Source organism: Andrena cerasifolii, chromosome 8, assembly GCF_050908995.1.
Source record: "Andrena cerasifolii isolate SP2316 chromosome 8, iyAndCera1_principal, whole genome shotgun sequence".
In the NCBI taxonomy this organism is placed as follows: domain Eukaryota; kingdom Metazoa; phylum Arthropoda; class Insecta; order Hymenoptera; family Andrenidae; genus Andrena; species Andrena cerasifolii.
In genome coordinates, this window is record NC_135125.1 from 8039261 (window position 1) to 8063200 (window position 23940).

General features: G+C 40.6%; 1 protein-coding gene across 1 annotated transcript in view; it reads right to left on the reverse strand.

Annotated features, from left to right (window-relative positions):
* Nucleotides 1–50: 50 nt before the first annotated feature.
* The window catches only part of LOC143372497 (protein obstructor-E), a 91211-nt gene continuing 67321 nt past the window's right edge, over nucleotides 51–23940 (reverse strand). Inside the window, exons 3-6 of the mRNA XM_076818696.1 lie at nucleotides 16350–16555; nucleotides 15356–15772; nucleotides 4069–4479; nucleotides 51–993 (exon numbers count right to left, since the gene is read on the reverse strand). Of these exons, the coding sequence (XP_076674811.1) occupies nucleotides 683–993; nucleotides 4069–4479; nucleotides 15356–15407 (774 nt within the window). The 5' untranslated portion in view covers nucleotides 15408–15772; nucleotides 16350–16555 and the 3' untranslated portion in view covers nucleotides 51–682. The remainder of the gene's footprint in view (nucleotides 994–4068; nucleotides 4480–15355; nucleotides 15773–16349; nucleotides 16556–23940) is intronic.

The window sequence follows — 23940 nt, forward strand, 5'->3', positions numbered from 1 at the left end:
CCAGCAACGATATGTACAACGAGCTATTCAAATAAAAATATGGACACGAGTACAAAAAAAAAAATATACAATGTACACTTTATTCCAACGGGTCTACATCGTACAGGTGTGAACGTTTCGATAGTAAGTCTTACGATTAAAGCGAGAGTAAGTGGGTGAGGATGGGTAAAAAGAGTATTTACACTTCGACTATAAGAATGATACAGAACGGATGGTGAGAGCTTGTTGGTAAGTGCATCCTCGCGATGAGCAGAGGGTTTACGATCGAGGGGTACGCGTCTCTTTCTGTTCATCCCTCTCGACTCGCGTTGCGCAAGTGCACGGGGGAAGAGCTGTGTCGACAGAGTCACCGGCCAAAGAAGAACGAAAGAAGTAAAAGGGAAACAAAGAATATCTGCTCCTTCTAACCAGTAGTAACGACTACGTTTATAACGAAGTGGTGAATATACATGAAACTTAAACTGAAGCGTCTCCGCGTGCTGCCGCGAGGCCCGTCCGATCGACGAGCGCCGTTCCACCGATCCGTGCCGGTGGATTCCGCGTGCCCTGGCTACGAGTGCCAGATTCCCGGTTGCTGTGATATCTTGAGACGTGGAAAGAGTTCCCGACCACCCTCGTCGCGGCTGGTCCTCCCTGTTCGCAGCTCGAGTGCTCGCACGGTTCATGGAACAGACCCGGCGGTCTAGTTTCTGGGCCGCGCTCGAAGGGATATGGGGAGCGCGCCTGAGGGCAACGGCGGCACGCCGGGCGGCAGGTTCTCCTCTTCTGGCTCCTGCTCGTTCCGACCTTCTGGAAGGTCGCCCTCTAGATTCGGCGGCGTCGTGGGCACGTCGCAATCCTCCGTGGGCGGGACCACGCACCTCAGTGACCTACGGTCGAACACCAGCATCGCTGGGCATCTCTGCAGCCGCGGGTAGCCGCCTTGGCATTGCCAGTAGCGGTTGCAGGACTTGCCCAGGGGAACGTTTCCGTTCGCGTCGTCGTTGCAGAGCGCTGTCGGGCATATCCGGTTACGTGTTACGGAGTGTATTTCCGCCGTGAAGGAGGATCGGATGACGTGTCGTTAGTAGTAGCGTTTGGCGTGGATGCTCGAGTTTGCGCGGCAGTGTTTCAGGAATTGCGTGAGTTTTTGTAGAGATCTGATGATCAGGGTGATTTGGTGGTATTGTTTAGAAAAATGCAGCGAGGGAGACTTGGGAAGCGGGGTAGTGTAGGCGAAGAAAAAAAAAAATTGGGTGATGGGGACTCGAACCCAAGATCTCTGGTTCCCCCGAGTGCCTACTGGCCAGCCGCGTTATAGTCTAGTGAAATTAGGATCTGCTTTTGGAATAATTCACACCAAGCTAAATTTTAGTATGGGTCTTTATTTGGTCGTTTTAAGCAGTATGTTAGAAGTCCCCATTGGTACGACTGCTGCTTAAAATTGTACAGAGGGTTGAAAGTAATGGTTTCTCGCGAATATCTCGTTATCTAGCAGTGTTACGACAAAAATAGTTATTATAAAATTTATAGCTTAGGAAATTCTCTGTGAGAAAGGTCTTATGAGTTTTTTTCGTAGGTGTAAGCATTTTCATGTATGTCGGGTTACCAAGTTTCAACCCCGATAATTTTGACGAGGGAAGATCTCGAATCCGGAAATTCAAAGAATTATGAAACTCTGTAAATATGTAGGGGATGTCCACCTGAGTACAACGCAATTTTGTTTGCTGATCAAATTCACTCCACGAGGGTGCAATTGACCCCTGATTTTTTTTTTATTTTGTATTATTACTCGCAAACTGTACGAGATAGAAAAAAATGGTTCAGGAAAAAGTTACTTCTTTTAATTAGGACTATCATTTGGTAACTTATAGTCCCTACAGTTCTTAGGGTTCGCGAGTTATAACACGAAATCGAAAAAAAAACTGATTTTCAGGGGTCAATTTCACCCCCCTAGTGTGAATTTGGGCAGCAAATAAAATTGCGTGGCACTCAGGAGGACATCCCCTACGTATTTACAATGTTGCAAACTTTTTTGAATTTCTGGGTTCAGGATCTTCTCTTGTCAAAAATATGATGGTTGAAACTTGGTAACCCGTTATACACGAAAATGATTACTTCTACAAAAAAACCCATACCACCTTTTTTGTAGAGAATTTCCTAAGCTATAAATTTCATAATAACTATTTTTGTGGTGTGACTGCTAGATAACGAGATATTCGCAAAAAACGTTTTATTTAATCCTCTAAAATATTTAGCGTTACTCTTTTCAGAATTCTACAAATACCGTTCTTATTTTTTTTTATGATCAGTGACACACCCAGAGTGGAGCCAAGGGCCCCTAACACCCCCAAAGAATGGGCTTTGTAAAAACAAAAAGAAAACTGGATTTTACTCTTTAAATAAACTTTTACAATCACCTACTGGATTTCATTGAGTTTGCATTAAAAAATATTTGTATCCGTTCAACTCGACTGCCCCCAATATTATATCTATGGTATATCTGTGCTTAATAGCTTCGGAACAATACTTCTCGCGAGTCCAAACTATATTTCCATAAAAAAATTAGTCGAATTTCTCTTAAAAGTGGCGAATTAGTTGAGACGAATTTTATCCCCCGAATTTGGAATTGAAATATTTGCAGAGTCGGGGTCTTTGTCTCCGCGGAGTCTACGGTTTCAGGAGCTGTCGCGATCAATGGGCGTTTTATTCGTGAAGCTGCCAGGCTACCTGGTTGCAGACGTCGCTGCGTGGGGCAGTCGAAGGCGCGACGAGAACTCACTTCGAATGCTAATTAGCGACCCGCCTGTTTTTCCTCGCGGAGGGCACTGACATCCAGCGAGGGAGTCTCCAAGGAGGAGAGGAAAAGAAGGAACCCCGCATAACCCACACGCGTGTCGTCTCGTACACGGTCACTTTCGAAAGTGAGAACGATCGCGAACATTGCTCCGGGGTATACGGGGCGGGTTTTGCGAAAGAGAAGAGAGAACAGATGTTTCGAAGCAAGGTGACGGATTTCGTGAATAGGATTTTAAAGCTTTCACAAGCCGCAACGTGAAAGCTGCCCGCTGCAGGCGGACCGTTGGGTGCCTTGAAGGTTCGTTAATGAAATCGAGTTGCGTAACTTTGTCGACGCGGGGAAATTAAGTTGTAGCATTCAGATGTATGCAGAAACTCTACGTTTTAATAAAGAGCATGCAAATTAAGCGTTTGTGTAATTTGAAAAAGTTTTACACTCATTTTTTTGTGATTTAGATAGGCTTATAAGCAGTAGACACTTGAATCACATAAATATCAGTTTGGAAAATAATATAAAATTTTGGATAATTGTAATTTGAAACGAATAGTAATCAGATTCTTAAATTTCCTTAAAATCACTATTAATATTAAGGTGTACGGACTTTGTTAACATTTAACTGTATTTAAGGTAGGTCAAAATGTGAAAACTTTTACATAATTAATTTTATATCTGTTAATAGAAATGTGAGATTACTGTAAAAAGCAAGGGAGATGCAAGTATCTCTATACTAATAATACTGTTAATTATTATTAGTATAATATTATAGTATTATTATTAGTATTAACGAATAGAAACCCAATACCGAAACTCCTTTCAATATTTCCTTCTCAGTGTTAGCATATATTTCCAAAAGGAAAGACGTATCAAAACTGATTATCTAGATCAGGGTTTCCCAAACACCAGTGTTCCGCTAAACCTGAATAGGTGTTCCGCGACAATTTCGAAAGGTTTTATACACTGCAACACATTTAAAGATCTTCTACTAAGTAGAGCATCTGGTACGAATTACCCAACCTAAAAAATAAGCTAAGAGTTCCCATAAAATTTCCGGGTTTGCGAAGTGTTCCATTGTAGAAAAAGTTTGGGAAACCCTGATCTAGATGTGTCGAAACAGTTAATGAAGCATTGCACTATCATCATCAGATTAACAATAAATATCACTTGAAACCAAAACAAAAACCTAGCAATGTTATAACAATGTTTATCACCTAAAAAACACCATCAACATGCAAGAATTTTTGTCATATGCATATGATCATAGAAGCGAAACGATAATAGTGTTTACTCACGATGCTTCTGGCACCCCTCGACGTTCTCTGGCCAATCGCAGGACCTGGCTCTCTCGTTGTACAAAAGACCGCCGATGCAAAGTTGCTCGGTGGCGGTGCCGTTCCAGCATGTCCAGTACCTGGTGCAGGATGTCTCGTGGCCAAAGATACCGTACAGCCAGTCGCAGTGGTCCGCTGGAATCGGGGGATTGGCTTGTCGTTTGCCATCGCAGTAGTTTGCCCTCCAGGGGTAGTCGCAGCCCTCTGTCACGCCACGGTGCTTCCCAGCGAAAACAAGGCCGTTTGGACAGTCGAATAGCTCGGGGCGTCCATTCACGCATTCCCAATAACGGTCGCAATATTCCAGGTCACCCACGACCCTCGATTTCGTCTGGCAAGGGTCTTCTTGCTGTTGCTTCTGGCCGTACGAGCCTGAAACAAAGGGTAATTTAAGCGTTAGTATTAAGGCTAGCTTTTAAAACAGCTGTTCCCTTCCCGCTGAACCTGGATGATATACTTTGAATTATCTTTACCTGTGAGTTATAAGACAAACGAAGTACCTGATAAGTATCATTTTTCATCGTAATTTGTGCGTGGAATGAAGACGTGTATATTATTATTATTGTAAAATGCATGAAATCCTTTTAAGACTTTCTTAGGGTCTTGGTACACTTATTGTTGTCGGTAAGTACTTGTGGTATAAATGAAACGTCCAGGGAATGTTACTAATTACTTTGCGTAATGTCGAGTAGGATATAATGATATTGAAAGAGGGGGTGGAGAAGAGAGAAGGAAGGGGAATAGATGTTGCAGAAAATTTAGAGTACAGAGATATAGAAGCGCAGCAACAGGGGCAGGACTTGAAAATAGTGCAATCGAAATATAGTCGATATATATATATATATATATACATAAAAAAAATATGTATATATAATATATTTTTATATATATATGTGCTATAAATGTATAGTGCACTAATATTCGTGTTAATAAACTTTTGCACTGAAAATGAATCCTATATCTTCCTTACTGTTGCATTTAATTTATTTAAATATTGAAGCAGCCTCCTTATTGCTGCAAACCCTTTGAATAGTGAATACTTTCTCACTCCAAACCATTTCAGATTGGACACAGTAACCATATCGATCACTTAGGATAACAATGCCAGCACAATGCAACACAATAGAGCAATTACTCAAAGTGACAGTAACAGTACTGATAATTCAACTAGAAAAGTGGGCGATAAACATAACGATTATGATTGCACCAGTGTGAGCTCGCGGTGACTTAAAGTCAGTCGTAAAATAGATCTTGTTTTCGCTAGAAATCGGTCCCACGAAGGAGAATGGCACCTATCAGCCGCTAATGAACGCCTTTTACAAAAGCACCGGGGAGATCAGACGCCTGTCCGCGATTATCAACACTTTTAAAGATTCCTCTTGCGCGGCTGTTTTTTTTTCTTCACGCAAGTAGGAAATTATGCGTAACTCCATTGAGAAGGCCAAGCGGCTCGAACAGCCGCAACTAAATATCAAGTTGCGCGACAGCACGCTCGTTCTCCTCTTTCGATTCAGGAACGTGTTCCCGCCGACCGTGAGGCATAGTAACACGATTTCTTGCCCGATCTGATCGAACGGTCGTGAGTCATCGTTCGTTGGCACATCCTTCCCATCGAACACGTCAGAATCGAGCTTTTCCTGATAGCATCGCTACGAAAGTAACCAATATTTCTTGCGAGAAAGTTGGAGCTACAGTGACTTTAGGCACTCACAATTCGAATTGAGCAATCAGCGTATCTGAATGCTAATTATTTAGAAAACTGCTGGACGCAACAATTTCTTTAGAGTGGCCTTTTTACATTATTTGTATAACAGTGCGAAGAATCGCTAAACTTCACTCTGACAGGGAATTTGTTTACTTAAAGCAGAAGTATATTTTTCAAAATAAAAAACCTTCAGTCGAATCGGATAATAACTTTTGGGGATACAGGTCCCACCGATTTGGATGAATTTTTTGACGCCTTGACTTTAACGAATCCCCAGTGCCGTTTGTAATGATTAATTATAAAACAAAAATATATTTCTATAATCTAAGACATCCTTAATACAATGCAAAAAGTCTCGTCAAATTATATGTAGCAGTTTTCCTTTAATTAATTCCTAAATATCACCTATTTTTGGGGGGCTCTAGACCGGAACGTCCCCTTAATTGGAAATCCTTCAAGAACAATCCTTTAAATGCAGCTTCTGCGTTTTAAGATTAAAACGTGATTTAATTTGAGAATTTTAGTGACAAGCACGCGGCCACGATAATAAATCCATACAGTACACAGACACGGAGGAAATAAAAAGGATGCTGACTCGTGAAGTGTTTTTTGTGATACATGGATTTAAACGATAAACCTAGTTTCTAAGTTACGAGCAGCTACATCCGTTTGCTTCACGGCTGTAGTCTTGCACAGCAACGAATGCGTTTTCAATTGTCTGCGTTACAGCGTAATTATGCATTACACTGTTAATCGAAGATAAGGCGCTCTAATGCGCGTTACGTGTTGCAGAATGCAATCCCCCGTGTGATACTTTCTCACATGCCAATCGCGATTAGAAAGGTGTTAATGTTCTTCATCATCGTCGCGTATAACCGTGAGAAAATAGCGATACAATCGGTGGAATAAGAATACGTGGATGGAATATGAAAGCTTTATTATAGAAATATGGTAATTAACTTGCTGTAAGTTGCGTTGCAGCAAGGGACTGGTTGTAGCTAGTTATTTTTCAATAATTAACTTCGTATTAGAAGATTATTATTTTTGGAGATATTACAAGAAAGGAAGGAGGAGGAAGAAATAAATAAAGGGGCAAATAGAATGACAGAGAGTTAATTTGCTGACGTGAAGAAAGTTTAAATGAATGTAGTGGCGATGAAAAAATTAATAATATCGTATATTCTATTGGAAAAATTATCTGTCTAATTTTGTGAGAAGGCTTTGAAAAATTTTTATCGATAAAAGTGTTTTTGTCACTTAGAAATAAATTCCCAAAGATGCGACTTATTTATTTATTTTTTTTTTTTTTTGAGTTTCTATGATATTTCTGAAGCCGTAAGCCAGCGTTAGCAATTGTTACTGTATCCCCACTATAGACAAAGTTCATAAATTTACATAAGCACAAACTTAATAAAAACGGACATTTCCGCACACCTAACATCACCTAGCAGTGAGCGAACGAACTTTTGCGCCGACCTAATAACGATACAACTGGTTTCCACGTCTGCAGCCTAGAATACAACACATCCTGCCTCCACTTCACTACCATTTTCAGCCACCCATGGGCACTTACTAGCAAGGGGACGTTTTCAGGCTTCCGCCTCCGATTAAATTCTATGCGATGGATTGAAATATTATAATATTCTTTAAACTAACAACAGGAACTTTTGCCCCTCTCCTTGTAAACTTTGAATGGTAAATTCACCCCTAAATATGCAAACAGGTAAAAATAAAAAAACACGTATTTGCCATTTTTCGGTCCTCTAAAACATATCCGAAAACCAAAGTAATCCGAGGCTCGAAAGGAAAATAAACACCTGGGAATCTTATGAATTTTGAGGGGTGCTGCGCAAATATGCAAACAGGCTAAAATAAAAAAGCATTTACATCTGATTTTTTGGTTCCCTAAAGCATATGCGAGAGGTGAAACCCAGTTGTATAGCAGCGGCCCAGGATCGCGAAACGAATTTACATGCACAGAGTCCTCTGTGCCCCGGGTCACCTCGGAGGAGTCCTTCGGTCGTTCAACCACAAGGGGTTACACGTAGCCAGCGTAATATCTCCGCGTTCCGTAAACGGGAGTAATTCGGTCTCCATTCGGAGTGGCCGGGCAGAAAAGCAAATAGTAAAGTAAGGTGGGAAGCCAGCTCGCAGCGCGCTCCCAAGAGAGTACACCTTCGATCGCAAGTGAAAGTGTCTAGCCTTGACTTGCAACCTTCAGGGCACCTCTTTCCTCCGCACCATGCTCCATAAAATGTACGATTCGATTCGCGACGTTGTATCTAATGTCGTTCTCTCATCCTCCTTCGAGGATCGCGATTACCAGCGAACAAAGCAGCCGTAGCTACAAGAATCGCCTGGTGAATTTCCCGAAGGAATGCAGCAGGATGAAATCGACGTCGGCCACCTTCATCTCCGTCTGCTTAATCAGGGCGTACCTTTTCGTTAACCCCTTAACGACACATTGAATTTTAGGAAAATGTTAAAAAATTACAACCTTTTTTATGCTTCTATTTTACTATATAAATGTTTATAAACCGGGATGAAACATTGGTTTTTGAAAGAAGCGTTTACTTTTGTGTACGTAATAAGAAATTATGCTTGTTAAATTATATGTTTGTAGAAAAAGTGAAAATGAAAACATGGAAATTCTAATAAACCAATGCAGTATATAAATAAATAATAATAATAATATTTCGCGAGGAATGTGTTGTAGTAGCACTGGCTCGTTGTGGCGACGTGTGTCATGAATCATGCGGTCACGATTATATCCAACGTTATATTACGGGGGTGGGATTTTGAGACAGCGAAAGTTGACCCGCGTTAACTTTATTCGACACATGACAAATAATTCTTTTAACTTTTATTCGTTATTCGAAAAAAAATGAAGCTAATTTTTTTATTCGTCGAACGTTTTGACTTCAGCGTCGAATAAATTTTTCAACTTTAGCTTTAGCTTTAACTTTAACTTTAACTGTATCTTTAACTGTAACTGTAACTTTAACTTTAACTTTATTCGACGCCAAATAAAGTTAAAGTTGGAAAATTTATTCGTCGCTAAAGTTGAAACGTTCGACGAATAAAAAAATTACCTTTATTTGTCGAATAATCTAAAGTTAAACTAACTTTTATTTGATCCGTTATTTAAATAATATTTTATTTATTTAATAGCCAACTCTGTTTTGAGACTGTTCGTAAGAAACGTAGGTAATATTACAGAAGTTGTCCTTAAGGGGTTAACATCCAACGATCGACTGATAGCTATTATCTCCAGCATTCAGCAGAATGCAGGAAAAAGAAAGAAACATATCCACGCCAGTTTATTTCGCATCGACAGGTTTCGGAGGAAAAAATGCAAAGAAGGTGGCACTCGTTTGGTAATTTGCCTAAACGAGACCCAAAATGTAATATCATTAAGCGTCCGATTCAGAAGAGGTCCACAGATTCCTTCGTTTTAAGTAAAACGTGTTTCTGACCAGGACGATGGACCTGGAATAGAATCCTGAATGTCAAGGGTGCCCAGCTCGAGATAATGCAAAGCAGGATGATTTGTGGATACGATCGTCCTCGTTCTCCAGTTTCAAGATGGAATCATCGAGTATTTATAGCTTCTCCTAACAGCCCAATCACTTCTAGCTACCTCTCCTAACGGATTATCCCTTCGGCTAAACCAGGGCCCATGGAGGAAGTAATAAATCCTTCGCGGTTCCCACAAATTTCACGAAAGCGTAACGCGAGTCGCTGTTGTTGTAATCTCTTCAGCGGCGGCGGTTTCTTGCCGCGTGGCCGTTTTATCGCAAATAAAACGATTAGCTCGAAAGGCCCGCATTGTTGTATTCGGGCGTTCACATGGAGCAGCATTCTATCGAGCATTCTAGACTACTGAAAGGCGGCGGTCCATTTTGAAAGGTACAGGATAGTTACAGGCGCACCGCGGCCACTTTTCTTCAGGTATGCAATCCCCCGTTACTCGTCGACGAATCTTGGTATGTTACACTAACACAATGAACGCCGCGCCAACACGGTCGCCGGACTAGATCCGATAGATAAGGGAAGGAAAGCGAGACGCCGGACAGGAATCGTGGTAACTTCGACTTATCCGATCCCTGAAATTCTCCTCCCTCCCTCCGTCGCGCAATTAACTGGTATCCTCGCCCATCGAAACGCGAACGCGAACCTGGCCAGCTTAATTGAAATTTAAAATCGCGTCCCCGGCTTGTGGTATTTCACCTCCACAAGCATCGTTAGCGTTGTTGGCAAGCTGTTTTAGTAGCTTGAAAGGATTATTCAGCGAACTCGGGGGCGCGAAACGAGACGTGCAGTTCAAAAATGCAACCGGGAATCCTATTTTCGGGGCTGAAAACATAGCAAAATTTGGGATTTTTTTCAAGAAACTGGGGATTCGATTCATCTGAAATTTGGACCATGTTTTTGTGCATCTCTGAAGAAGTTGCAGTTTTTCTTTATTAAGTTTTGATAATATTTAATATTTTTTATGAATTTTTAATAATAAAAACTGCAACTCCTTCAAAGATGCACAAAAACATGGTCCAAATTTCAGACGATTCGAATCGCTAGTTTTATCAAAAAGAATTCCCAAATTTTGCTACGCCTTTAACCCAAAAAATAGGATCCCCTCCTTAAGCGTTGTATAATTTGAAGGCGTAAAGAAAGTATAATACATCAGTATACTATTGTTATTTTACGCTATTAATATTAAACCAGTAATAATAAAAGTAAGATGAGATTTCGTCCAACGTTGTCGCAAACTAGATTCTTTTAAAATTTCATCTCGTGATGAAAGTTAATTATTTTGAGCTGCGCAGCTTTTGAAACCGCCGAGTCTTCAAATTTGCAAGTCCCACTTATTACGAATTCCACTACTGAGAATTTCTTTGCGTACACGGAGGTTAATAAATTTTTAATGTTCTACTGTATTCGGGGGAATGAAATCAACCATGAACGTGAACTAAATCGATTCGCATTCGTCGATGCCTTTCTTACATTAAAGCTCCACGCCTCGAAATCGCTAAAAGAAATCGTCGCCTGCTTTGTAGGTGGACACATCCCTGGTTAGGCAGCCTGGTTATGTAAGAGAGCCTCTTATTAGCAGTGTCGTGGCACCGTGTTACTTTCCCTTCCTTTACGACTCCTTGTAAAGAAGTAAGTGTTCGCAGTAGGTCACCGGTTGCTTCTAACAATGAGGATCAGAAGCGAGAGTGTCTCCACTGTGGAGCGTCTAATTCTTCACGTTCCACAGATAACACGCGCTCTCCACCATGAATTGTTAAGCTTCCCTACAGGCTACCTTCCGACGTAGACTGTAGATCCTAACTCCTCTGTACTCCAGCTCTCCACTTATTGTCAGCGGAGAATTTAATTGCTCGCTTTTCTTGCGAACGCATTTCTTCGAAACACCTCATCTACTTTCCCCTCGCGCCTGATTAATAACTCAGTGGCGTCGGCGTGTTTTCACGCCGAGGGAGCTTGCCTGAATGTTTACTTTGGAAACAGTCTCGAAACTTTTCTTAGATTGCCTCCTTTAATTTTAATTCCCATCCCAATTTCTGCAGCATGCCCTTGCTCGTTATTACAGACAAACTTGCGAACAAGTAGAATTATTAATTATCTGTGGAGTGCTTATTACAGGACACAGATGCATTGGCTCTCACAGAATGCAATCTATCTTCCTCTTAAAATGTAAGTAATCCTCTGCAAGGTGGAACGTCACAGAAATAAATAGGGAATGTCCCGAAACGCTTGGGGTTACATATTATGTTACATGTAACATATTTTATACATTAAATCAACCTCGATGTAAACCTTGATTAATATAACTTGGTTCTCGGTGCGTTCAATTGAAAAATTGGCCACAGTTTATTTAAAAGAGTAGATATTATTATTCGCGGCATTAGCGAAGATCGTGTAAAGAAATACTCGCCCAAATTTAATATTTAACTTATACATCAACTTAATACTCTTCTAATATCCCTGCGATTTTATCACAAGCTTTAATCTATTGTGCATATATTCAACTAATTTTCTGAGAAATTCGGGCTCATCTTGTTGTCATTCTTCTAGCAAAATTTCTTTCAGCATTTCTTTGGCGGTCGGTACTAGTTAAAAATATATTAATCAAGCTTTACACTAACGTCAATTAATCACAACAGGTAACTCTGAACTAAGTAGCATTATTTAAGGAAGCGAAACATGTCGCGCGTATGGGGTGGGTTTTCTTTTGCGAGTAACTTGGTGTACCAACTTCCTCGTAACAGAATATTTTCCAGAAATCAATTCGTTATCAGCGCGATTAATGTCCACGAAGAACTTGCCCCTGCTCGACTAATTCCCCGCGAATTTTCATTCGGGAACAGGTTGAATTAATTCGTTACAAGAACAACCGTAACAGGTTCGAGTCGCGGAAATTCTACCGCGCGTCGAAAGCGGCAAAGCGGCAGAATTCCCTGGAAAAGTACACCGTTACCACCCTGCTCGACCGCGCTCCTTCCTGAACGTGGAAATAAATGAATATCGACGCCCTTCCCGGGATCGTTAGCGAGCTACCAGGAGTTGCTCGACAGTCGGCAGCCCCACCTATTCCCGCGTGCCTTCCGTAAAGTGCAACGTTCCACGTCAAAACTCGGTGCGTTGTAATAAACGTGCTACGACCGAGACACGCCGTTTACGAGAAACGTGCCACTTCCTTTTCCTTCCCTCCGTCCAACCTTTTCACCCCTCCCCCTCCTCGCCGCAGCCAATTCCTCAATTTTCCTCGCATTCCACGCCTGATGCCAGATGCAATCTCCAATACGCGCTTCTGTTCCATCAAAACTGCATTTGCAAAAGCGTGGAACGGTATATATGTTCATTAACCCAACCCTGCCGGGCACTAACTAAATTAAAAAATATTTAAATAACGGATCAAATAAATGTTACCGAAGCTTTAGATTTTTTGACGAATAAAGTTAATATTTTTTATTCGATACTTGACGAATAATTCTTTTAACTACTGTTCGTTGCTCGAGATTTATTTAAATAAAGATTTGGTCTGTCTCTGGTTGCAGAGTCACAGTGGACCCAAACAAAACTGCTTTACTGACTCAGCATCAGTACTTTATGAAGATCAGAATTTTATATTTTATCGAGATGCAAATTTAGTTTAAATGGTTATTCTGAGAATTTTGGGGATATTATAGTATGGGTCAGAATAGACCCGGTGAGCGGGAATCAAAGGTTAAGGGAGATTGTAAAGCTTCAGTTTCAGAAATTTCAGGGAAATTTCAGATTCGGGCCATTCTTTACCCGGCGCGAGGCGCAGCCCATTGTAACACAGAGTGAGGGTTAAATTGCATTTTTCAGTTATTAAAATTCTTTCAAACGTTCATATAATTCCTTTAACTCGATTTCGTACGTGCGACGAAACACCCTTCTTTTGACTACTGACATTGAAAATTAGTTTAAAAAAATATTACCTAAAATGTTACCCGACTCCCCAAAAGCCTTAATTTAAAAACGACTCCTTTGCAGGCTATAATTTCTTTGGACCACATTTTTATCGTAATGAATTACAGACTCCATTTCTAGCTCGCAGATTTTGTCCCTTTCCACAACAACTTGCTCTCTGTTCGCGCGCGAAATGGCGCCAGCGGAACGTTTCTCCTTCGCATTCCCTTCTTCCCCCCGCTAATCACCGTTAACGTCAGACATTTTCTCTGCACATTATACCAAAGCTTCCGGCCGCGGAGAGTTTCCAGGCGTATCCCAGGCGAGCACACCAGCCGATCGCGGTTTATCGCGGGGAATTCCGGCCGGGAGGAAGGAAAGCGATCGCGGAAACGCGCGCGAGTAGCTAAGTAATTCGAGGATTACGCGGGACACCGGTTATCTGTCGGCGCGAAAAATAATCTCTCTAATAAAACTGTGCGCCAACGGTAGAAAGTAGAATCTCTTACGTAAACCTCGCAGAACGAAGCGGTGCCGATGCAAGGCAACCGACCCCTTCGAGATGCGTGGCGTCGTTCCGCGTCTAAAACGCATTCGGGAAATTACGAGTTCCGAGTGCCAGGCAGCGTCTCGGAAAACTAGGTGAAAGCGCACGGCTGGCTTGCCTCGGATTGTTCGCTTAGAAATTCGAGGGATGCTGTGTGTTACTTTCCTCGCGTTTCGCAACCGAGGTCCTTGCAAAGGGAGATCTGAATTGACTCCACTTTCGAAGCTTGCGGGTCTAGTCTCTCTAATCGCGAACGCGCGAGTACCAGGGACGACAAAAACTTTCTTTCACCGCGACCGAGACGATGGAAAGAATTAAACAACGGCTCGCTATCCGCGGATGCAAAATAAGGGAAGGAGAGAAAGAGAGAGAGAGAGGGAGAGAGAGAGAGAGAGAGAGCGATCTGTCTGCCGAGCTACTTTCATATTTTCACTCCGTGGGACACGGGAGAAAGTTCTCGAGATGTGTGAAACCCGGTGAATGCCCGTCATTGTCTTACGAAGACGCGTGTAATAATCGACGGGGGTAGGGGCATTCCTCCAAGTTAGGAGCGTCGCGCGGTATTGTGTAACGAAAAAAAAAGGAAATCCGATTAATTAGCCAATAGGAATGGGAGTCGACGAAATTCCACTGGCGACCGAAGTCGACGTTAATCAATTCCCTCCGCGCTCTTTAGTCACTTACTTGTAACATAACCGACAGCCGCGAATAATCGAAACTCAATTAAAAAGTCACATTTGCATGCCCCTACGCTCCGAGAATGTTTCACTCGGTTGTATAATCGCTGAGTGAATTCGAGCAAGCGCGATTAGTCCTTAAGTGAGAAATGAACGAAGCAGCTGAATTATTCACCGCGGGGGGGGCAATTGCGAAATGATTAATTCGATCTGCCCCGCGCGAATCACCCTCGATTTCACGGAGGACAGCAGGCTTTAATCGAGGCATCGTCGCGGAGGATCGCCCGCGAAAGTAGGCCGACGCGCACTTCTTCAGATCCAGCGGCAGCAAGAAACGCGCGCTCGTCTGATCACAGAAAGTCCGTTTTCACTTGCACTCGCCGCGGTACCAACAGCCGCGCTGCTCCAACCGCCGCCGCTACTTGGCCGAGCAACGAAACCCGCACGGAGTGTGTCCGTGCTTCTCATCGATTTGCCGTAATCAAAACGTCGTGTGACGAGCAGCGACGGGGCTAGAATGTTCATTAGTCGAGTGCCATTTCGTGGCCGTTTATGTACACCGTCGGAACACGGCGGCGATAAAGACGTTTGATTTATAGAATCGGTCGCGGACGACCCTCCCTCTGCGCCTCCTTTTAAAGGCTCGATAGAACAAAGTCGCTATTCACGTCGAGCGGGGTAGAAGTTAATTTGTTGGGGAACGACGCCGTTTACTGTGGGACGAAGGAGGCGATGAAGAAGACCCCGAGGCTCGCGAGGGCGGTGTAAAAAAGGGGGGACATGGGGAACGCGGAGGATGAAGAAGAGGAGGAGTAGAGGCGTGATAAGACGCGGCTGGTGAAGAGGAAGATGTAAATGCAAGAGGAGAGAACTCACCGTACGCAGCCAGCAGCACCAGAAGAAACGGGAGAACCTGCGACGATGCCATTCTGAGTTATACCGTGCCACGGCCTTGGGCAAGACCAATTCGATCAACTCGAATCTACTCGAATTTCAATCCGGGTGAAACCATCCAAGGATGGGGCGCAGAGCGTGAAGTGACTGTTATAAGAACCGAAGAAGCTCGGCTGATGAGTTTTCGTGTCGAGACTGGTCACTGGGAGAGGCGTTTGGCTTCGTGTCTTATATGAGCTCCCCACTCTTCCGGCAGGTCCGATCTCTGCCGCATAGGAAGGCCTCCCTGGAGAACACACCTGGTTTCTTCTATCGAGGACCCCGATACTTGGCTGCGCGGTATCCTCTCGCGATGATACCGGCGAATTGGCGGTGGGCATCGCGGGGCGCTTCCGATCACTGCGTGACAACAAAAAATCGAGTTAGCTTGATTGTTATTTTAGTCTGCAATGCGTTGGTGGCTGGGAAGTTTTAGTCGAAAGATCAAAGTCGATTTGCGAGAGTAATGTGTGTACTCTACTGGCGAAATGTTTGGAAGCTCTGTGAATCGAGGGAGGGATATTTTATCCGCAAACAAATAAATTGTGAGTGATACTTTTGTGCGATAAGGGATTGAAATGGATGGGAAGCAGAAATACTGTTATCACCACTGAAAGTGGTAACTTCGAATTAGATAAATATTTTTCGCCGGTAGTGTGTGTGTGTGTTAAGAGTATTTTGCATTGCAATCTTGGCATAGGTTATTAAAAAAATTTTAAGGCCTTTAAAAAAAATACCAGGCTTTTAAAAAAAATTGGAGAACTTTAAAAAAAAATTTAAGACCTTTGAAAGATAATTTAAGATCTAGTAAAATATTTAAGAGCTTCAAAAAATTATGTTGAATTCAATTTTTTAGATGCGAATATTGTTTGAAGTGACTTGAAGTAAGGAAATGATTGAATTTGAAAATTTTTAAGAGAGTGGATTGAAGACTCACTGTGGGAGAATTAGTTGAAATTTTTCCAGCATTTAGAGACAGAAGCAATTTTACTCGTAACTGGATCTTGGGGAGGATATTGTCCTTCGTTCTGCTTCCGCGATGTTCCTTTGGTATGGAGCAACTGGATGCCAGGGAACGAAGTGTGGTATTTTATTGAATTGATTAGAGGAATTCATTGCTTTTTCCATGCTGTTTGTCAGAGCCTGAAACAGAAAGAATCGCTACGTTAATGTGTATGAACACTTTGTTTTAAGTGTTGAAGCAATTGTATCATGAAGATTTATTCAAGTTTTGCATATTCAAATGAATAAAATTGGGAGCCACAAAGTGAAAATTTTAAATAACGCAGACGAATGAATTAAGTTTTGAGAATTAACAGTGATATCAGGTTTTATATTATGCGTTGGACTTTTTGAAAGATAAAACACTTTCAAGAGTGATAGTTTTTTCAACAGTGCATTTTATACTATTTGCATATACCTTTTATGGGTTTGTATCTGAAACTATATAATTGAGTATCTAAATTTTATAAATTGCTACTTGTGAATAATTCTGCATATGTAGATTCGATTTCCTTTATCTATTTGGAATTATCTACAGAATATTAATTTATTTTACCTGTCGAACTAATTTATTCTTTATATCACCACGTGGCATACGTTGGAAACGTAGAATTTAATTGTAATTGTGAATTTTTATTTTGTCCCCTTATATATTTTTGCCCAACTTTTATTATTTTGAGGTATTAATTTTAGATACATTGACGAAATATGATGTATCGTACAAAATTTGGTTTGTCTAGAAAATAATATAAATGAAATTTAAGACTAATAAAAAATACATAAAATATAAAAATGAATAAACTTATAAGATGAACTAATTCCTGCAAAAAAATACAAATTACTCTACTCCTGACGATTAAATAAATATTCAATAACCGCATTTTAGATATTCCATTCTAATTCCAAATAAAATCCCCTTAACATCTAAATTTAATCTATTCTTGATAAGAATTCTAATCCACGATTATAAATTCATCGCGTTAGAAATTATTACGCACCGAACATTCTGTTTAGGTATTCCTTTAAACACATCAAGCTCTACAGTAGTAGAATTCAAAATAAAATATTGCACATCGTTTAACGTTCTGTCACACCTTGACGTCCCCCAATTAATTCGAGCGCGCAAGTCCCAGTCAAAATACGAACCGAGATCGGTCGTTTTGATTCCATTGTGTATGATTTAACAACGGAGTAATTGGATTTATCGCGCGATACTTCATGCTCGGATACTTCGTAACGATGCCTAGCAAATTGCGTTGACTCTATCATCGTACGCGATCATATTTCACTCCTGTTTTCTTTCCCTTTTATGGAACGAATATGCAGGAATCCTTCCTGCTTTCTATGTCATCTGCTCGCAGCCTTTTCCGCAGCGCCGCGGCACCATTTATCTCGCGGCAAATTCTATTGATAAAACTATCAATTAGCCACGCTGGTCGACCAGCCGTTGCGAAAACTCTCCGCATCCATCGTCCTTCGCTAGATTCCCGTCCCTTTGACTTCCTTCTGTTCGCTGGCGATTGTTTAACGATTATTTCAAAACACAGTCACAGGCAAGCCGTTCGAATCGGTCCCCGAGGTTTCTATAGAAATACTATAGAAATTGGCAAGCTTCGCCTGAGAAACTGAACGCTGCGGGTATTGAGATATTTAGAGGGAAGAAGTGGAAGGGTTTTCTTTAATTTTATAGAAATTTGTTTCCCATGAAAAGAGTCCAGAGGTTGTTAAAAAAAGGAAATAGAAGTTATGGTATTATATGATTTTCAGGATAAGAGGAGAAGAGTTGTTTCGTGATTCTAAAAAGTTCTGTGTGAGTACTGCTGTTAATATTAAACAGAATTTTTTCAAAGACCACAAAGAACTGCAGCGCGTGTGAAAATGAAAAGAGAACACTTGCGACATCTTTTCTACATCCTCTCTACATCGCTACTGTACTAGCACCATCATTTCTGTACCTCACTCGCACCTAGGGTCAGAGATGGGTAAAATTTTTATCCAAATAAAATTTCGAATAACGAATCATTCGCTCCTTAACCCGAGCTAGTTTTATTAGACACGTGACGAATAATTTTTCAACGTTTATTCGATATTGGAAATTTTATTTAAATAAAAACTTCGCCCACGCTGCCTAGGGTTGGCGACCGTAGTATAACATATAGTACGGTACCTACTATATTTTTGTCTAGTGCACTATATACTGTTAGAAAAGGATATAGTACGTAAAATAACTACATTTCTGATGCATCGATAAAATTCCACGATTTTTACTTATCCTTTTATTCCACCCAACGTCGAACTTTAATTTGCGAATTTAAACTTTAAACTTTTCTCTGTTGATCTGGAAAAACTGTTTCAGTGTTTTCTATGATGTGTTCGGTCAAGATTTATATAAAATAATTTCATACGTTCTCTCTATTCCCGCCACCTCAGCTTTTACGCACAGGATTTTTTCTGTAACAAAATGAGCAGGAAAAGAGAAACAGACCCAGTCTATCTCTCATAAAAAATTGAGCTCCTCATATATACTTCGAACTTTCAGTGCAATCAAACCTTTAACATATTTGTTAAAGACAGTAAATAAATTACTAATACAAAACGCACAAAGAAATATGCATTTAAAAAATAAGAAATCGTTTGAACGTAGTACCATTTTGCACCACTTTCCTCTGGAAAGTACCATATTTATTCACGATGCACGTTCACCCGTAAAGTACTACATTCTCCCGGAAAAAAGTCGTCAACCCTACTCGGTCCGCGAAGCTAGAAAAATCCGTTCTAACTCTAACAGAATTACTTCCACGGTCCACGTTAACCGATCCTCTTTTACTCGGTTCGTCAAGTACCATTCACCATCCTCGCCCCGGACCCTTGCTTTTCAGCAGCCTGTATAATAAGAACAATGAAGAGAGCATTCACCCAGGGGATATCAGGGTAATCTTCGATCTAATATCTTCCAGATTTGACGTTACGCAAGATTAAGAGCGGCCGCGGCGCGCGGCTAACGACGCGGATCGTTCTTCATTCTTTCGAAACCGCGGAGGGGCGGGACGCGGGAGGGGTGGCGTTTGCTCGATATAAAACGGTGATTATTTTAAAGGAGAATCGGTATCGCGCCGCCGGTGAAATCCTCCGGGCGATCGTTCGCCGAGGATCGCGTGGACGGAACGTTCTCTCCTCGTTGAACGTTAAAGGCGGGGGGTACGATCCCAACAAACCGAGGCTGCTGTCTTTCTTGAGCGATACCACGGCGGCTGCTCCTGTTAGAAACGTCGGCGGGTACACCTTCGCGTCTCAGCGGTCTCGAAAGAAGGCCTTCACGGTTTCTTTCACCGGTTCGAGCCGCTTCACGCGATAAGTTGGTGAAAATAATGGTGAAACACTCCTGATTACCAGATGAAATTCACTCGCGTCCCCCTCTTCATCCCCTCCTGCCGTCTCCAGCCGCGGCTCTTGGGCGGATAACGCCAGGGGAAGCGGGCGCGACGCCGAGGAAGTCGGGAGTGATTCGACGGGGCAGTAATAATTTACTACCAGATTTAGAGTAATAATAATGGTTTGGCTGTTATAGCATCAGTTTTTTAATATTTGTTTAGTACAGTAAAATCAATTACCAAGCTTCGAATTAATGGTATTTGTTAAGTAAGGAACTGGTATGCAACCATGTCAAACTGATGAAATACAGTGCCTTCTTAATTAAGTCTTCCTTGACAAACGATTATTATTTTATGAATAGAGTAATGCGTCTTTACAACCTATAGTTTCGGGGGAAACTTTAGGAAACTCTGGTAACTATCAGACGCTACAATGGAAGTCCTTGTGGAAAACACTGTAAGTGCCAAAAATATTATCATTAGCACCTAGAACATTTTCCGATAATTTGTTTTTCATTTTGGCACTAACTGTGTTTTCTACCAGGACTGTTCAACTGAGTTAATTTTTTCTCCTGATTTTGTATTCTAAATTTTCTTAGTGTACAACGAGGACGTAGTGATGATAGTAAAAATGGAGATTTACGTTGCGTATGTGTGTTCTGTTTTACAACTGAAATGTCGATTCGAGTGTTTTTGCGAGCTGAATGTAATTGCGGTGGAGTAGAAATGGGAATTAAGTGAGAGGTTGTCTGGGATTAATTATGCGAGTTGTTAGAAGAGAATCTGGGTACTGGAATGAGCAAGTGCGTTGTTGAATTAGGAACTTTGGGAGTGAAGATGAGATTATATTAAACATTATGTTGAAGTTATGGAAAATAAGAGCTGAAGAAAAAGGTAAGTGGTGAAGAGGATGATTAGATAATTTTAGATAAACACAATATTATTCTACTGTTAACACTCGCTTTCTAAGAACTGTTTTATTACTTGCTGTGCAACAACAGTTTTTTGAATATTAAGAATTTAGTGAAATATTATTGTTGGAAGACCAGGAATTAGACTTTAATCTGCACATCTAAAAATTTATAAAATAACTCTAATAGTTCTTCTTGAAATTAACTTCTACTTGAATATTCAAAATAACCAAACAGGGCATTTAAAAATTATAAGAAGAAATTTTCCTGTTTACTTCGAAGATCGTCAGTAAATTTTGTCGTTCTATTTCTTCTCGACATCCTCTGCTTTAAATTAATTTGGCAAATTAGTTATAAGAAGAATTAATAATACATTGTACATTCCCCACTGGGTTTCTTTTTATTACACGTTGTTTATTTACAGAAAGCAAGAACCGATTTTCCATAACCGAGCCACTGATCCCCTTAAACCGACTGCTTGAAAAATATTTACGACAGCATGTCCTCCAGTTTTCCACTCGCAGGAGCACGTTGTGCAACTAAGTGGATCGTAAAGACACAACGTTTAGCATTATTATTAATCCCATGCGAATGAATAATGGAGCAGTTTTTCCTTCCCCTGATTCCTGTCCCTACCTACTCTTCCGTTCCTTTCACTCGCTTCCTAGTGATCCTGCGAGACATTTGCGGTGCTTGGGTAAAAAACACTTCACACAAAATATTCCTTCAAACGTTTGTACAACAAATTACCTAGAATTCGTGGTTCTGCGAAGACCGGCTGCCTGGAAGCAACTAAATGGACACCACTTTCACGAACGCTCGAAGAGCGTCTAATAAAGGAACTGTGTGTAATAATCTGATGAAAAAGTGATAGTCAAAGATGACTAACAAATCATTCATAATTGGCAATATGCGACTAACAATCCTTAGAAAGCGAGTATATAAATGTGCGTTGTGGGTCAATAAATCACCAAGTGTCTTTAACACTTTTGCTATCATTAAGCAGGCGAGTTGTTTGCACGAGAGTGCAATTTGCTGTGGCAAATTAGAAATATGTTACAGCACGAGATTCGTAGTTTTTTCTAAAGTAGATCGCTAATCGAATGCATAAGCAAGTAACGCTTATGAATAACGCAGGAACGCCGAGCCAAACAAACGTAGGCAGCAACGAAAGCGTTAATTTTCTTGCGAATGAATAATTACTCGCAACAGATTATTGGACTGTTTCTGGTGCTTTATTAGACTCGAGGATATTTTAATTAAGAAATTCGAGGGTAATAGTGATAGCATGTAGAAATCCCCATATTAATGCTCAAGCATTTATGAGCCTAGCTTGTACATTATTCATATTTATAAATATTCTAATACGTTTATTAAAACCAGCGATATAAATATGGTGGCTTTGTAATTTATTTAGAGAAATTTTTGTTTTAATTGATCAACTACAATGGGGTTGTTAAGAACGCGTTAATTTTATGCTGTGCAGTTTGAAGAATTGATTTATTTATTTTTAAGATAAGGTATGGACTTAATTTAAGGTAAAAGCAGAGCATCGTCAATATTGTAAATTGATTAATTGCAACAATATCAACGATGTTGAAAGTGTACACACAAATCATATCTCTGATCTGTCCAATCATGGAAAAAAATAAAGGAGTAGAAAGAATGTAATCATTGATTTAAAGAAAGATTAGTTACTTGTACAGCAATATGAATTATTCTACTGTGACACATCAATTTGTTATGAGTTTTTGTCTGCATGTCATTATGAAAAGTTTCCGAAGGGAATGATACTTGAATTAATAAGAAATGGAGAATCGTTTAAAAATTTATTAAACCCCCTTTACGACTCTAGTTACAAATTAAAAGATTTGTGTACTGCATACAAAGTTTAGGAAAAAAGTTCCTATCAACATCTGAATAGATCATTAGAACACGGTACGTAACGAAGTTAACGAAGCATCTCGTCCATCTTAGAAGAAAAAAAGAAAGGGAATTTTATAGAAACCTCTGCAATAACAGTGGTAGATAAAAATAAAATGTACCTCGCTAAACAATTAGTGATTTTCCCGAAAAGTCAGGAGACGAAATCAGGATACTAAAGATATCGATAATGAGGAATCTCGACAACTCACTCGAAACTGACAACATCGCCGAGGATGCCCCAGTGTTTTCTCACAAAATCGAAAGAAAAAAGATTTGCATGCGAGGTGGAGAAAGGGGGAAAGATTTCGTAAGAAATCGACTATGCTTCCCGGAAGAAGGAACGCTTGAAGCTCGACGACTGGAGTTTAACAAGGATTTTCACCTTGTTCCCTTGTGCAAGAAAATAAAAGGAATCGAGGAGGCCTTGTTGTTACCAGACTAAGATTATCACGATGCTCGGTGAGAATGGTCACAAGAGGAAACGAGAATGAAACGTAAGAATGAAACAATGGGCGCCGAGTTTCGAAAGTCTCTCGCGGTGAGCGAGGCGTTCGTACCCCTTCGCTCCCCTCGATTTCACCCCTCGTTTCAAATCTACCAATTAGTCGTTCAAACTGCTTAATCAAATCGTGTCATCGATTTGTTTCGCTTGCACCCCAACGGGCAGATTGAACGATGGAAATACAGTAATTAGGGAGTGATAAATTCCTCGTTTCTGTAACAGCAATTTCACAATTCTCAGACTACTATCGGCGCTAGATGACGGAGTGCGGCACACTAGATGCTATTAATATTCAGTTAAACCGATTTCAAGTTTTAATAACGAAATGAAAGGGTTTCAGAGTTATTATTAGATAGATAATTATTATAATTTCATTTCTAAACTTTATCCAGATAGGCAGTAAGATTTTATTAGCCCTGATTATAATCAGGTGTATGATAAAGGCAATATTATTATTAAATAGATAATCGTTAAGTTTATGGTGACTGTGATAAATACAAGTAAGTAGTGTACGTTAGTATTAGTATTTAAGTATGTCTGTTTGTGACTGATTACTATACTTAACTGGGAATAGATTTCACTGTGCTATTTTAAATAGAAAAAGAATTCAGTGATTGTAGACTAAAATGTCACACTTGTAACGTTTGTTACACAAATTACACTTACAGTGAAACTTTGACACTTATTATTATTATTATTATTATTATTATTATTATTATTATTATTATTATTATTATTATTGAAAATTAAACGGGCATTGCCCAATACAAAGCACAGTTACAGCGACGCGATAGGATTTTCCTGACACAATAGTCT